This window comes from Poeciliopsis prolifica, unplaced genomic scaffold (assembly GCF_027474105.1).
Source record: "Poeciliopsis prolifica strain line A6 unplaced genomic scaffold, Auburn_PproV2 SCAFFOLD019, whole genome shotgun sequence".
NCBI lineage: Eukaryota > Metazoa > Chordata > Actinopteri > Cyprinodontiformes > Poeciliidae > Poeciliopsis > Poeciliopsis prolifica.
This window is the reverse complement of record NW_026562394.1, coordinates 5522255-5539815: the sequence shown is the minus strand read 5'-3', so window position 1 is coordinate 5539815 and position 17561 is coordinate 5522255. Positions and strand designations below refer to the sequence as shown.

The 17561-nt window shown below is 37.3% G+C and overlaps 1 protein-coding gene across 3 annotated transcripts in view; it reads right to left on the bottom strand.

Annotated features, from left to right (window-relative positions):
- The window catches only part of LOC129368621 (seizure protein 6 homolog), a 104938-nt gene that overhangs the window by 17044 nt on the left and 70333 nt on the right, over window positions 1-17561 (bottom strand). For all 3 annotated transcript variants that reach the window (XM_055043670.1, XM_055043671.1, XM_055043669.1), the window contains exons 4-6: window positions 13169-13361; window positions 1605-1790; window positions 466-634 (exon numbers count right to left, since the gene is read on the bottom strand). In XM_055043670.1, the coding sequence (XP_054899645.1) occupies window positions 466-634; window positions 1605-1790; window positions 13169-13361 (548 nt within the window). The remainder of the gene's footprint in view (window positions 1-465; window positions 635-1604; window positions 1791-13168; window positions 13362-17561) is intronic.

Genomic DNA, 17561 nt, shown 5'->3' with positions numbered 1-17561 from the left:
TCAAATGAAAATGTAATAAATCTGCTGTCCCCTATTTCATGCTACATCAGCCTCCTCAATTCACTGGACCTAAAGAATGCTCTTAAAGGATTGTAGTGACAATACATGCGTTCAAATTCATCCATTACTCTAAAGACTTTGGTCATTAATGACCCTTGAGAACGTAATGCTCTGTTCATTCAGATGGTGAGTTTAGGGCTTGATGGTATCAGCTATTAGCTAAAGAGAAACACAACAACACGTCCAATGTGTTGACTTGTCCTGCAATTTCTTCAGATCTTAATCCCAATGAGTGTTGTAAAGTCTAAAGTTTACAGCTGGTAAGATCTAATGGATCCGTTAGTAAAGGTCTGAGTAAGATAGTAAACTCCTTTTGGACTAGTTGAGTCTCTTTCTCTCCTAACAGGCGTTTATGAGGCTTTTTGTTTGCTTTTCTCTTTCAGAATTATGTCAGACATAGCCAACCTGTCATCATCTTCTGCCAGAGCAACCTTCTCGAAGTGAATGTGAAGCCGGTGGCCTTCGGGGGCTTCCAGTACCCAGTGGCAGGTCAGATTGTTGCTGTAGTTGCCAGGGAAACCAGGAGAGACGATACGACCATAGGTGGCATTCTTTATCATCCCCCCACAGGATGCTATATGAGAAGAAACCGAGCAAGAGAAGGGAGCAAGAGGATAAAGAGTTAGAGGGTAAAAGCTAGATGAGAAATGTAATGAAACTATGGAAGGGGGATTTCAGAGAAAAGTCACTGTCTGTGCACAGATTGCATCAATATCCAATGGACTGTGGCTGTGCAACACCAGGCAGCTCTAAGAGTGTCTTAACGCGGCAAAATGGCAGCGGTAATGCTATCAGCCGAGAGCAGCTGCAGGCAGGCGATGTGAAGGGCCGGAACAGGAAGATGAGCCTTTACAAGCAGGAGACTGACAGCCACATGTGCTAATCAAGGCAGCCAGGTCCGACGGCTTTGTTTTGCCCAGTCTCTACAGAATAGCTCCCTGTGCACAGTTGGTCTCTCAAATCAACTCAGTGGGAGACACTCTGGTGAAAAGCGTTCATTAATCAAAATTACCAGTTTTCTTCAGGAAGGCTGAAGAAGAAAAAAAAAAAAGGCTTGCTTTGTGTTCGAAGGCTCACGTTTGTTCTCGATTTTAGTTGTTAAAAATGTTATGGAATTTCATTCCTAGGGAGATGTTTTCTTTGATTATTGGATAATGAAAAAAATTATGTAGGTTTGTTCAATACAGGAGCGGATAATCCTGGTCCTTGATGGCCGGTGACCCGCAACTCTTAGATGTTGAAGGATAGCAGCTTGAATCCAGCAGCTGAATCACCTCCTAAGAACAGTCAAGTTCTCCAGAGTCCTGCTAATGACCTCATTATTTGACTCAGGTGTGTTGAAGTAGAGATAAAAGTTGCAGGAGACCAGCTCTCGAGGCCTGGAGTTGCCCACCCCTGGTTTAATGTACCACGAGAGTCAAATAAACCAAACCAAATCACACATAGGTGTGGCTGTGGTACCTACTTCTGGGTCTATATTGCTACGACATTTCCAACTGCAGAGATTTATTTGAATAAACTTAGCAAAGAATTAGTTGCCTTACCTATGCATTGAGGTTCTTTTCCACTCCAGTAGGGGGTAGTTGCATTGCGACATGTGAGCATTTTGGGACCTTGCAACTTGTATCCAGTAAAACAACTGAAGTAGGCCTCCCCACCAGCATGGAGATTGGTCACTGAAACTTCTCCACCCGCAGGTTCTTTGGGGAATGTACAGCTGAGCACAAAAGCTGGAGAGAAGAGAAAGTCACAGAAAGAAAACAGAGGCATCTTTAATCAACTAAGACAGACAGACAGACAGACAGACAGATAGATAGATAGATCACTGTTTGTTACTGTTAAATATTTGGATATAGAATGGGAGTGGACTTTTGTTGCCCATTATTTCTTCAAGCAAATCAAACACTACATTTCAGCCAACTGTCTCAGTCCTTGTCAAACGTTCACACAAATAGAATTGGTGTGAAACTGAGCATTAGCTCCCTTTCTAGTCTCCATCTGCTATTTGTAATTTACAAACAAATAAAATATGCAAATGTACAGAGGGACATTTGGAGCTCTGGTGAATAATAGCATCGCGTGATTCATGTTATTGCAAGTATGTTGACAAATGGAAGTTTTGCTGATAAACTGAACATCGCAGTGGGTCTATAAAATGATAGTGGGAGGAAGAATAGCCTATATTGCATCTGTCCAAGAAGGACAATTGCTGGTGGGGTAAGATCAATGTTGCTGGAGTTCCTTTGCATTGTTGTCCTGTCCCTGTTTTTAAATAAATGGTGTAGAATGGGATGAAGTTAGCATAGATAATGAAGTAAGCAAAGCAAGTCTTTAATGGAAGCTATTAAACAACCTTCTCCTCCTGTCTAATAACCGCACTGTTCTACCTCATTAGTGAAGGGACTTTAATGACCACACTAAAACTTTTAAACTTCTTGAAATGTGTGAATAACAGAAATAGCACCATAATTGGATTCAGTGTGGTTGGCGCTGCAACAACAAAGGCATTATGAAAGCCGTATGAAACAGAAAACAGAGAGAACTTGACCAGTCTAATTTGAGCACACGTCTGAAGAAACGACTGACCAAGGAGTAATTAGCGACAATGATTGAAGCACACCTCAGCAGACAGCAGCTAAGATGGGCATAAGTTCAAATCATATGTATTTTGTGTTTGTAAATCTGAATATGGAGTTGTGAAGAAAAAATGTCAACCAGTAAAGCAACCACTTCTTTGTGCATCCGATTTATGTGGGTGTATTAAACACCCAATTGAAATACATTCCAGCAGAAAGTCTGGAAGATGAACCAGTTACACTTTAATCGATTTAAACTAACCTTCTCCCTGATTCTTAAGTCTATGAAGAAGTTCCCCAGTCTCAACATAAAAAAATGCAGAGTGAGTAAAGTTAATGGCGAACAGAAAAATCCTCAGAAAGAACGACAGCTGAGAGGGAATATATATATATATATATATTTTTTTGCAATTTTACTTATTCACAGGTAAATTTTTTAGTTTCCTTTTAAAGCCGTCTTTTATAAAGGTATTTCCGTCAGAGCTCCAATGCCAAACAAGGCAGGGAATGCTACTGGGTTTTATGTAACTGTACAATTCGATATTCTCAGGTGAAAATGTGTTGCACAAAGAGACGTGGGGCAAGTGAAGGTTAAACTGCACAAAAATTAAACCAGCTCTGTAGGTTGGCTTTGAAGTGTTTTCACTTCAACCAGCCATTTGTAGAATAAAAGAGATGTGATAGGTTTTATGCTGTTACCTTGAAACTAAATTGTCTATTCGAAATGTCATTCTATTAGTCTTTGAAGTAAAACATAAGGAAAAACAGCCCTAAATGCTTAATGGCCATAAAGGTTTCTCAAACCACTGAGTTGTCTGTTTTTTTTTTTTTTTCTTGAGCAAACCACTAGTTTCTTATGAAACAGGCCCTTGCTTTGCAGTAAATCAGTGAGCCACGGGGACAAAGCACTCTGCCCTTGGGTCATCCATTCCATTCATAGTTTATCACTAGCTCCAATGAACCTAGTTATTGCCATTATCATAGCAGCATTTAAATCCCTATTGAGCATACAACGGGGGAGCCAGAGGCAAAAATCGTGGAGCCAATTCCTGAAGTATTAAATTACGTGCTGCTTCCATTCCAGTAGATGTGGTGCTGGGCCATAAAGCCTGATTGTTTTGCCATTAGAAATAATAGATCCACGGTGCAGGCAGCCAGGAAGATTAGCTGCTGGTGCTGTAGAGCCACAGGAAACAGATGTGGAGCTGATGTCTGTTTTTCTGTTGTTTTCTTGTACAAATGTCAAGGAGAAAACATGCACATGTACAATAATGTCTGGCTCAACAAGTATGAACCAGATTTTTCGACCCTATTTTGCATCATGTAAAGAGCAAATATTAAAATCAGTGTTATTTGTGCTTGGACATTGCACATTTTGTGCCATTCGCATCATATAATGCTAATAATATTGACAAATATGACTGCTGAAGTATTCAAATATTATCTGACTGATCACTGTTAATAGTTGCATATCCAGTTGTAAACATTATGCCAAGGCACCAAAAGACTACCACCACCAGTCTTTTGGTGGTGGTAGCATAGACAAAAAAAGAAAAAAATTGTAACATTGCTGATAAAATGCTGCACTCGTGCTCTCATTTTCTGTAACCTACCTAATCCTGTTCAGGGTCACTGCAGGACCGCAGTTTGTACCAGCAGTTATAAAGTAGCAGATATATATCCTGGGCAGGTCAGACGTCCATCATTATGACACACAAATATCCAAGCAAGCTCTCAAGGGATTATATTTTTTATTTCACGTATTCTTAAAACATCCAAACTAAAAACAACCCAATCTGGATTATTGTGTTTCCATCCATTTGTATTCATCAGCCTATCATTCTATAGCCTCTTTATTTTTGAAAAGGTCGTAGGAGGGCTGGAGTCTATCTCCTGCTGTCAATAGGCTAGAGGCGAGGTTCATCTGCTGAGAGGTCACCAGTCCATCACAAAGACAAACAAGAAATAACTATGTGTCCACACTCTCACGTCAAAGGGTAATTTAGAATGGCCAACTAACCTGTTGTGCATGTTTTCACGTAGCTGAGGAAGCAGGAGCGACGATGCAAACCTCTCACATTAACTCATGACCTTTATACTGTGAGGTCAGATTGCAACTGCGTGCCCATTCAACTCTGAGTGATAGTTTTGTTTTTAGTTATACTCTGCCATAAAAAAGGTCAAATAGGAAAAAAAAATAGAAAATTTACTATGGAAATTACTATTCTTTACTTATAGTGGGTTGAAACGACCCAATTTTTTTCCACAGTCGCATAAACCTAGTCTGACCATTGCCTTCCCAAGAACTTCCACTTGATTCTAACGCTCTTCCATTCTCCATCTGGGTTTTCTCCTATTGAGATTAATTTCTCTGGAAGAAATTCAACCGGCCAATCACTGTTGATTTTTTTTTATGCTGTTTTAAAACTGTTGTCTTCCTATAGTTTGGCAAAAGCAGTGGAGGAAGTGAAGGAAGCTGTTCAATCCACGTTGACCACGCTTCCAAATATCAAAATATTTAGCGATTGGATGCAACTGAAAACTTCAACTGAGTCCACACCTTCAGTAAGCAATCGTACAAATCTCTACAAAGCAAATGGGCTGTTTCTTATCAAGCTAGTATAAAACTAGAATTTGTGTAAAATAAGTAAATTCCCCAGGCAGTAATATAGTGCTTATTTTTTCACTGTCAGGAAACTGTTTGTATCTGGAGTACTATTGTTGAAGACCCTCAGTGGTTCTGAGGAGATTGTTCCAGCCAGCGCCACAGTCACAGGCTCTCCTTTTAATAAAAAAATAGATGTTTTAAGCATTCTTGAATATTGACTTTCTGAATAATTCTTACGTTTCATACATGTATTGACAATGGATTATCACTTAGAAAAATTGGCTGCAGCACTGCTAACAAATACAAAAACCATGAATGAGTATTTTGTATGCAATTGCTATTTTCACCAGCTCCAGATAATCAAAATGAGGGAAATCATTCAAAGGCAACAACCACTTCTCAAAAAAAAAAAAAAAGAAAGTTTGCCATTCACTCACATATTCATCAAATTAGTTTTTTTTTTTTTTCCTGCTGCGTGCACATTTCATTTGCCTAAGTACTTAAAATTGAGAATGCTCCTCTTCAACCAGTAATGGACAAATGCTGTGCAGTACGGTAGAATTGTTGAGATGAGAAAACTGGTAATAGTGACTTACCCAATAAATTTGGACACACAAATAAAAATGCATTCCGCTTTAGGTCCACTGACTGCTATATTGTTGCATGATTGTGTCTTTGAGTGGGCGTGTGTGCCTGTATGTTTATTTCCTAAATGAATCCAATCATGTAAGGAGCTGGAATTGGATCAAATTGGCCAAGGTGAGAGCAGGAGATAATGAAACGGGGGTGACGGAAAACAAAACAAACCACGAACCTTGTGTAGATTGGCATTATTATTTAATGGAGGTTTATTTGGGGAGTATCATTCATTTTCTGTTACATTGACATTTGAAGAAAAATGCTTTGTCAGGGGAAACGTGTGCTGTTCCAATGACTAGTCATTTCTTGTCAGCGAGTGTTGTGATGAGCAGATTTAGCAGCAATCCTTTGTAAGCGACATGTGGGAGGGGGTGACTGTCATTGCATCCATGCCTCGTGTCCATGGCTGTGCATCAAGGCATTGCCTTTTACAGAAAGATCGATGGTGTTGTCTCTGGGAAAGTGATTCAGTTGTAAAAAGTAAAACCATTGCTTTGCCCTGATATGGCCTATTGATATTTACGTGGTTGGGCAAAATCCTCAATTTTAATGGACATTTACTCAATAAAGGCTATTAAAGAGAGCTAACTTTAAACTAACGGAGGAATTAAGTCAATGCTCCTCAGACGCCTTGATAAATTGTGAGTCACATACCATCAGTAGAAGACATGCATGTGGGCACCGTAGTTGTCACTACACCATATTAGTTAAATTCAGTCAGAAATGCTTGCACAATATCACAACACTTGCAAAGATAAAACTACACCTATTAAATCAAAACATTATCAAAATAAATGGGGAATTAGTTCTGCAAATTGTTACAAATGTATGCGTTTTTAAATGTTCGCCTCAAAACAAAACATGCAGGGTGTGACTGGCAGGTGTGTCCTCAAAGCTGGGGATCGACAAGCCCAATCCAGAAGAACCTAAAGAGCAGCGGATTTAAAGAGGCAGGGGATTTAAACAGCCAGGGGAAAGATTATTTGGCTCTATAACTGACAATGAGCGCCCGCATTCCTTGATTCCTTGTCAGGAATGCACCACCCACCACCATTTGCTGATTTCAGCCTCTGTGGGTATCTGACCTTCCTCCTGTGCAACCCACAATCTCTAGCTGTAAGCTGATCACCTCACTCATCATTTTCATTATATCCCAACTATATTTACTTCTCTTCCTCAGTTCCTCAATTCTGTGTTCTGAACCAGGAAGAACTATTGTCGTATCAATAAACTGTTCAAGCTTCTCTTTGATATCTGTAGCTGTTACCTGCATAAACGTCCCCAACCAAACTAATATGACATGTAATGCATCATATATCACAATGATGTGGGTTAATATGGTAACATTTCTGTATATTTCTGATATATAGCTTGTAATGATTCAAGTCTTTCTTTATGAAATGTTCACAACAGTGAAGCCACTTTCTTTGTTTTAGCATTCTTTATTTAAGAATATGCATTATGAACCCAACATATATGGGTTCATAATGCATATTCTTACATACTCAATAAAACAGAAAAGAAAAAAGTATCAGTGTCTCAATAAACATTAAAAATCCATTTACCAGTGACTTTGCAAAAGTATGGAAATGCTTGTTTAAAATTAATTAATTTATTTAAGATTAATTTGAATAATCAGAAAACAAAACAAAACAAAAATATTGCCTATTGTTGACTTTCTGAAACTGAGTTAGAGTGGGGTGATTTTTTGCCTCATGTATTTTGACTGTTTGCAAGACAAAAATACATTTTTTTTGTGGGAAAAATAAAGAGGCCCTACTCCTGACAATGAAAAAGAAATAGAAAAGCATATGAACCTACTTCATAGTTTTTATTTTTCTCTTTTAAGATGATCACAATAAGCAATAGCTTCCTGTTTCCCCTGTGCATAGTAGATGATGCTACTTCACTAGCCAGCTGCTTTAAGTGGAAGAGATCTGAGTAGATGGAATTCTATTATTTCCGCTAAGTTGATTATTTTTTCATAAGTCAGGAAATAAGCTTGCTCACCTCCATAGTCAGAGGAATGAAGAAACGGTTTGGAAACAAATAAAACTGTGACTAAGAAGTGTAGAGATGGAAGTGAGGTTATCCTACCAACTCTCAGAAGAATGGCAAGAGAGGATAAAGATCAAAGTCTTCAAACATTACTGTCAGACATGTAGCAAAAAGTGGCACCTTTGAGTCACCTTTTGTACAGACCTTTACTTGAGGGAACTATAATTATGGATGGTTATCCATAGCAGTGAAGAGATCCACAGCCACAATGTTCTTACATGAACCGTATGTAAAAGACAATAGTGAGGAGACGTGCTGAAAGTGGTGTCTCCTCCTTTATTCCACACCCTTACTTCCTACTGTCTTTGCATTAAACATAGAACGCATCTTAAATCATGTTCCGAGTGTCAGGCACACTGCTGATGTAATAGAGGCATCCATCAGTCTGTCATCACAGAAAGAGCTAACGCTGTAGAAGATATTAATTACCTGGAGCAGAGAAGAACCTCTCCACGGTTCTGTCTCCTTTTCCACGCTTGTCGGGACACATTACTTACAGCCCATTCTAAAGGACAAGGTGATATTCTGCTTACGAAGCAGAGAAACACAAACCCGACATTTTTATTTTTTCTTAACAAAACTGCCCATTGCCTTTCTTCATCGTTGTACCTAAATTTGCAGCACCATCATAAAATTGTACCTTTTATTTTGTCAATCAAGCATTCCTTGCAAATATAACAGCAGAGAGGAGAATTCATGGTAATTTAATTTACAACTTAAGAAGTTAAGAGCAACCTGTGAGAAGTTTTCTTTATTTGCTGAAGCTGGTGATTTATTTATTTGTTTTCAGCTTTTATAAGCCTCTGCAATGGGATTTCATACGCATTTTTATATTCTGTGTGTGTTGCGTTTTTCTTAAATTGATGTTATGCTCAATTACAATATGTTAACTGCCTCACATTACAATTCGACATGTAATTGTTGAGTGTTTTGTTTTTGATCTCCCTGCCCTTAGTGAAGTATCCTTGGGCCTGCTGCTGTTCTGTCACTCTGTCCTGTCCTCTATACTCCCGGCCGGTGAAGCCAGATGGCCCCTTTGTCCTGACCATGGATCTTTTAGAGGAGTTTTCCTGTTGAAGGACAGGAGGAAAAAAAAGCCAATGTTGATATTCTAGCACGTGAATATATCTTAATCTAAACAAAACCGCTGTTGCTTTGGCAGGTTGGGATTTTTGATGTAAAGATATGACTCACCCGATTTTAAAAGGTCTCATAACAACTCAGAACAAAAAAAATAAAAATTTAGTTATCACTTTCAACCCTTATAAGTTTTCCACTGCCTACTTGCATGCTCGGTCGATGGAAAGCGGGGTGCCTCACAGCAGTAGCACTTCTGAAATATTTTGCCCATACACCTTACCTTTGTTAATGAAGGTCAAGTTGGTATTTGATTTGAAGCTCCTCATTCTGATGTAAATTTAAAACCTTTAATGACGAGTATACATAAAGTGCAGATATGTAAAACCTTTACTTTTATGTACTATGTGGGAAAATGTTTGAGGTACAGAAGTAGAAAGAACAATGGCCCTCGTTGGCTATCCATTTAGGGATTGTTGTTTTTCCGGAAGGTGAAACTCAACACAGGAGTCAATTATAAAGGTTTTCCTGCAGGATTGTCCTATATTTAACTGCCTCATCTATTCAGTCAGACCAGTGTTTTTGTCCCAGTTGTGAAAAAACAAAATCCTTGTTGCATGATGCTCTCTCTACTATACATTGCAGTGGGAATAATATATCCAGGATATGATGTACTGTCATTTAACAAAAAAAGTAGAATGTGCCTTTCACTGAGGTTCCTTCGGGAGATCAAAAGTATTTTTTGAAAATAACAACCCTCCAGTAGGGATGACAATTTTTTTATTAAGCTCACATTTCTGCATGAAAATGTAATTTTTTATTGGTCTAATATAATATTATGATATTAAATGTCATTTTTTTCATGAGTTGTAAGCAGAAATTCATCATAATAAACACAAATAAAGGCATGCATGAAAACATCAGTCTCAGTGTAATTAATCTACATAATGGGCTTCACTTTGTGGATGGAGTGACTGAAGTTAATTAACTTTTTAATAAGATTCTAATTTATTGATTTGGTCTGTACGGCATTTGTTTGGGATGAGATGGTGCGCAATAAAAAACAAATGAAGTAAAACTCTACAGTGTTAGCCAAAAGCAGTTTTTTATTTGTTGTCCCTGTTACAAAGTCACAACAAAACAAACAACATGCTGGAGCTGCGGATTCCTGCAACTCCTCCTGAATCACCATGGGACTCTTGGCGGCTGTGCCTATTAAGGCTCTCCTTTGTGGGGTTGTTAGTTTGGGTGGAGGGCTACATCTTAGTGAGTTAATATTTTTGCCATAATCTTTCAGATGATGGATTGAACAGAGCTTAGGCAACTAGTTGCATCATATTTTAGAGGTACCAGAGTAAAAGGGGGTGAAAACCAATGCATGACACATGTTTCATGCATTGGTTTACCAAAAGTATACGTTCACTTCCCAATGTGACAGCATTTTGTGATGAAATTTCAATAAATCACTCTGATATTTCTGGCTCTAACATGATGAAATGAGGAAAAAAATAAATCCCTTACATGAGAGGCACTGCAATTTTAAAAGAATTGATGGAAAAGCAAGCTAGAGTTGTAAGGGTGAATGATAAACCTTTATGTGTAAAATTACAGTGAAATAATACATGGATTTTGACATCAACACATTTATCACTGTCCTATTGGCTCACATTAAAGAGTTACTCTTTAGATGTTTACAGCGAAATACAATTTATCATCGTCTGTCCATAGCTATTCTGCATCACTACTCATAGCTTGTGCAATCTATAATGACTTGTCACTGTAATGACCTGTCACTGTCATCATTTGGCCTAGACCACACAATAATATCCATATAACTGACAAGGGTGGATTCATCTCACGTCAGCGCCAATGTTTAGATGCTTTATTTCATTTCCTAACTGACCAAAAGTGTCCTATTAAAGTAGAGGAGCGAATGCTTTGTACACTGGCTTCCCCCCATCAGCTAAAATCGATGGGGCATGTAATTGGTGGTCGCTTTGTGTTATTGCTAAGATAAACAGACATTGTTAGCGGCACAGAAGATCAATGTCATGCAAAAGCAAAGGATGGTTGAGAAGAATGTATGGATCATATTTATAGAGATTGGGAACAAAGCATCTTTATTTCTGGCGACACGCTTTGCACTCTTGTCATCGTGGTACTGGATCGCCACCTTAAGATTCACTCTAAGATTTACGTTTGGAGTCCATCCTCACAGCTTCAGGATGAATGGCCATGTGGGAAAAAGCCTTTACATGTTGTTTGTTTCCCGACTTTACAGTATAGCATTGCTGTATAATTCCTTTACGTTACATTGTAGTACAGATGAGGTCTGTGTCTTCTAACTGCTCAAATAATGCCTTCGCTTTAATTTAACAACCTCAGCTTTTTTGTTCTTGGCTCAAAATTTATATTTTTGTGTTAACTAACATAACTATTTTTTTGGTCTATTGAATGTTTCCATGTATTGATTTGCCTTCAAACTAAAAATGCAGAAAAACAGAAAGAAAGAAAGAAATAAAGAAACCATTTGAAGCACTATCTTTAAATGTTTCCCTGAAACCTGCTGACACCAGTGAGAAGCTTGGAATATTTGTCATTGGTTGGCAAAACAAAATATTAAAGAAAAAATATTTCAGATGAGAAAACATCAAATATTGGATGCAATCAATACTCTTAACCTCTCTAAATTATTCAAATCATAATTACCTGAGTGGCATGCATTCTTTATAATTTATGTGACTTCCTAACACATTAACTTATAATTCCCCATCAATGGTGCTAATTCAAACGACTATTTTCTGTTAATTATAACAACTTACAAAGAACTGTATTTCAGTGGAAAATGTAATGTATTTGTGTTTGCACCACCCTTTGCTCTTCATCAGATTGACTGTTTGCACCAGCAAGATTTTGATTAACTTTTTATTTATTCCATCTTAGAAGTGCTTAAAAAAACATTTTTATTCTGCATCAAAGCAAGCACATTTACTATTTTTTTCTGCTGACACTGAATGTATTCATTCTTAAGCCACACCAAAGCAGGGGAGATTAACAAAATAAAAAATGTTAAGGTAAACATTAAAGAATGTTTACCATAATGTCCTTCAAGTATGTGTTTAAAAAATGTTCAGATCTACTTACACAGTGAAACTGCAACATCAGCAGTCATTAGTAATATATTGGTAATAATATTCGTAATAATATTTCGGCCCAAAATGAAGGAAGAAAGAAAATAACATTTTCTCTAAGTTCCATCTATACACATTATAAGACAGACCAGCAGTTTACAAGTCATTTCAGCAAAATGTAAAAAACAGGAGGAGCAAGGTCAGGAGGATCAGAATGGGAATTCATGGAGGGCTGTTGCTGTATGTGTTCAGTATCAAATGATGAAGTTGTCTATGATTTAGTCAACATGTCTGAATCTTATAGCAGCTTCCTTGACCTAGTTATCCTGCGTTCAACAGGCGTATCATAGCTTTCCTCCAGGTGGGATAAAACATCCTTTGCTTTCGAGAAACACGGAAAGGTGAGACTCCAGCGTCCTGAAATCGTTGGTCAACATTTGTCGCAGTAGCAAATAATGCGTCTCTGAGCTGTGACCCTAATTCCTCCTTGGTAGCCTGAGTTAGGATAGCATGTGAAGAAAAGCAAATCGGGTGCACTGTTTATCTAAAGCTTCACATCAGTTGAAACAGGTGGAGGACATGCAATTGTGTGAGGGACTGTGCATTTTAAAGTCTTTTCTTTAAGTGAGAAATCAAACATAAAAGCATTATTTTCACATGGCTAAATCAGACAAGCATTTCTGACAGTTGACAAAATGTCCACTGTGCACTGAACTGTACCACTTTATTATATCTGCAGCTCCACAAATATGATGATAGCTGAACAGAATTTATTGCTTTTCCACGTAGATCCTGTGGGAATATTATGAGATAAACAAACACTTCTCTACAAACTCAGCTAAAAAAAAGTTAACTTTTATGTTATTGCACTTTCCAAAATCAATAAGCGGTAATAAAAAAAAACGGCAAAATTTGATAAAAGTTTGCTTACAAATGCCTAATTTTCTATTCCGACCTGTTGTGAACAAGATGAATGTAACAATTGTTGGATTGATCAGACCTGAATGGACTTGGCTCACCTTGGTAGTGCAGCAGGAGGAATCCTGAATTGAGCCGCTGATTGCCACGGAAACGAATCGAGATCTGGTTGCTCCAGCTGCGCAGAACAAGGCCCCTCATCAGCACCGACTCATTGGCGAGGATGAAAGGTTCTTGACCACCTGTGTCCTCCACTGTTATCTGCTCTCCCTCCATCACGCTCACATTTAGCACCTAACAAACAGATAAGGTTAAACACGTGTTTCTTAGCCTGGAATTGTATGCAAATTGTAGGATAGTACAAGTATGAGGTGTATCCTGAAACTTTAGTCTAATTTTCAGAAGCAGATATTTGCGCATGACCTGCCTTTTTTTCCACTCAGATTAACCCTTTCCTTTCACATTTAATTATTTCAATTATTTCTGTTTGCTAAGAGCAAGAATAATGTGAGATCATTTTCTTTTATTGTTTACTTCAGATTGTGAAATTTACATAAAATATTTATTAAAATTAGTCTTTCCATGGCACATCTGGGTTCAAAGTAATCTTTTAATTTTAAAAACCTGCTTTTTTATTTTTCAGCCTGGAATAATAGCAACATTTCAGAGCAACCCGGTTGGAGTTCTGACTTGGACTTGATTATGAATGTATGCAGTGAACAAAAGATTACGGCAATGGTAAAAAGGACTTCCAGCCCTAAACAACTTTAAACTCATCATCAAAAATAAATCAGTGGAAATACAATATTACAAGGTGGTCAACAGTTATAATGTCATAATTTTGTCAGTCTTGATTGATTATCAAGAAGGTTATGGAAACTAATTATTTACATGTTATTTTTAATAAAATGTGAAAATAAGATAAGGTATCATTTTCAATCTTAATCTGCCAGAGATATAGATAATTTTGTGTGTAACAATACACAGTTTATAATGCCTATAGGTAATTAGGAAAAGCTCATATTATGATGCTATAGCTTTGTGAACTTCTTACAGGTTAATTCACAACATTTATACATTAGATGCATTTTATAGCATGTGCAAAAAAAAAAAAAATCTAATGAAACCAAACAAAATATAAGGTGCAAAATTGCTGATCCTCACAGCTCTGTTTCATTCTTAGGTAAAATTTCTCGATGCCACAATAATCTGTTCAAACAATGTTTTGCAAGACTAAATAGCATGAAAATGTTCAGAAATTAGAAGAATTCTGTGTCACGGTGTTGGAAAGCTGTGCAAAAAAAGCTGATAAGAAAAAGTCATTATCCACAGAGAAACAGTGTTATTCTGCTGAATGGCCACTCAGAAAAGAAGAAGCCATTACTCCGAAAGCAACAACAACAAAACATATTGCAGTTTGAAAAATACTAAAGCTAGTGTCCAAATGTGTCTTCCAAATGGGCAAAGAATCAAACATAGCAGAAGATTTGTGATATTGTGAACAGAAAAGTTGTAACCAACAGTTCTAGCAGGAAGCCAACATTTCAACTTATCAAATCAAACAGTTTAAAAGAAAATGCAATTAAATAATAAGAAAATCCAGGTAAATTTCCAAATTTGGCTTTAAAAACTGGCTTGCTAATCATTCTGATATTTTGCAAACATAAATAATTATATTTTGGCAACTCTACCTTCCGAAAACACGACTGATTTGATGGATCTAATTGAGAAGAAAAATGTTTTTTTTTTTTTTTCACAATGCAAGCAAATATCTGGTGAGATCTGTAATCACTACTTTGCTGTCAATGATGCAAACAGATGCCTGTGCATCTACGCTAATTTTACTCTGAAACTTCAGCTTGCATAGATGCTGTTCTATATATTTGCACTTGTTATGCATATCTACTTTGCAATCAAGCCTAATCTGTTAACATCGCTGTGAAAAATTGGGTCACCTGCTGAGTTAGTTTGCACACTTGGCTCCCAATACAATTACAGGCGGGAACCATTTAGTCAGTTCTTCTTGCTAACCCGCTGCCAGGCTGTACGTGGTTTTGAGTAATTGAAGAATCTGTCTAGGTCATTCCACTTATGGTTTGTTGCACAAATGATTCATCCTCTGTGCCTGTAAGCAACTCTGTCAGCTCTGCTTTATGTCTTCAACAGGTTGAACAGCATCTGCAGCTAAATCTGGTGAAGGAATCTCAGGAGTACGGCATGTAGTTAAACTGTCGGGATAACAGAGTGCTGACTCCCTTTGCAGCCGCATCTCATTTTTCCCTCTAGTGCAATAAACTAAAGCTGCTAATTCAACAGCGGGTCATAATTATTTTCTATATGACAAAGGAAAATGGTTTCACCTTGAGTTTATTGGGATTCTCTTATATTAAAATATAACCCCGCCTTGAGTTCTGTTTTTTTCTTCGACTGCAAAGCGATCATTCGAATTCTTTATGAAAAGCCCTGCAGTGGTATCACTTGATTTTCACAGCCTTCATTAATAACATTTCAATCATGGATAGATCTTCATCAGTTGAAACATGTGGACAGCAGTCACACACACACACACACACACACACAACACACACACACACACACACACACACACACACACACACACACACACACACACACACACACACAGATTATCAACATATTCTCATTGAAAATGACTGTATTGGTGTAATGAAAACACATCAGCAGTTCGGTCACATCTACACACTAAACGTTGAAGTATTACCAGTAAAAGCTGTGACGATCTAGTGTGGCATATCATCCCATCAAGGATAATGCCAGCATACATCTTGTTGTTATCTGTAAACACTGTTGTACTTTGAAAGCCAGCTTTTTGGTGACTTTTAAAACCAGCAACATTAACATTTCCTATTGTTCGCGTGTTAACCCATGTAGCAGTGTGCTAGCTGAAAAGTCTATCAGACAGCATTCACACTGCAGATTCTCCGTTTGGATCCAGCAACATGCAGACTTGTTCAGGTCACTGAGTGAAGCTGGTGAGATTTGGAGCTCCAGCAGCTGCTTGTGTCATATGAGTTAAGGACGGACACGAGACGGAGACTGAAGCAGCTGCACGTGTGGTGAAAATATAAAGGCAGCAGTTAATAGAAGCACTCTTAGCGACTGGTAAATAAAGATCTTTTAGCATACTCATATTTCATATTTTTTTGACCAAGGTGTTGATGCCCGTGTTCATAGATTCGTTGAAATTTTTGTTCTCTGTAAATTCATTTTTACCCAAAACACAACTTGTGTTTAAATTACGTTTGTAATTTTAAGTCTTATGTTTGGCAGGGACAGTTATGTATATAGAAAATACACAAAAACCAGCATGCTATTCAAAGTAAACACAAACGCATTTACTTTGGTTATTACTATGGTTATCTAGTGCACCCTAAATAACCATAAAAAGCACAAAATTCTAGCTATAAAAACATCACATTAGTGATAAATATTGCTATTGCCACTAGTAGCATTTCTTCATTTTGATTACTTTTTTAATGATCCTATAAAAATATTTAACTTTGGCAGTCAGGCTTTAACTTTTTGCTATGTGGAAATAGATGTTACCACATTTTATTGAACTATTATTGTATAATGTGGAAGTCATAACAACATGAAAAACAAAAACAAATTATTGGTAGAGTAACAGAAGATAAAACTGATTTGTTAGCTAAGTAAGAATAGCATTACTCTTACTAAGCTGAAATAAAAAGTCACGGGGGAGATATTTGTTTATTTTACTTTTTTGAATGATTTTTTTTTATGAATTTGACCACCAGTCATTTAACATCCAAAATATTTAGGCCGATAAAACCTAAAAGGAAAATCTTTCAAACAGGCGTTGAAATTTATGTAGTTTCAACAAATTACATGCAGTGAATTATGAATGAGAGAAGGCTTTAGATAAACTTAAAAAACACAAAATATGAACAGGTATTTCAAGATTACTAAAAACATCCTTATTTATTTAGGAGTTTTTTAAACGTTTGACTGATCTTCCACGATAAAATTGGGATCCCAATAATACTGATTACTGAGATGAATGTATCATTTTATGCCTAGTTATGGTGACTGTATATCATAATCTTTGTAACTAACACAATAACATATTTGGCAAACAGGCTACCATACATCTGCATTATGAACTTCTTAACTTATTCAGTTATCTCTGATTTCCATGTCTGCAGTCTCTGAGAGAATGTGTCTGCTATACGCTTCTCCATGTTTAGCCAGCTGCTCTGTTTTCTTTTGGGCTCTCAGTCGGGTTTTAGAGTATTCTCTCTGCTTAACAGCTGCCTGCCACAGCCATAAACAACATTAAGAGTTATGAGAGCTTTAAGCCATAAAACAATGAATCGAGACATCGGTGCAAATAAATGGTAGATTTTTTTTGTTGTTCCAAAAAACAAATTGTAGAGAATACGTCTATAGGACCTTTTACAGCCCAGTGAATCTGATTATTCTTAGGCAACATTC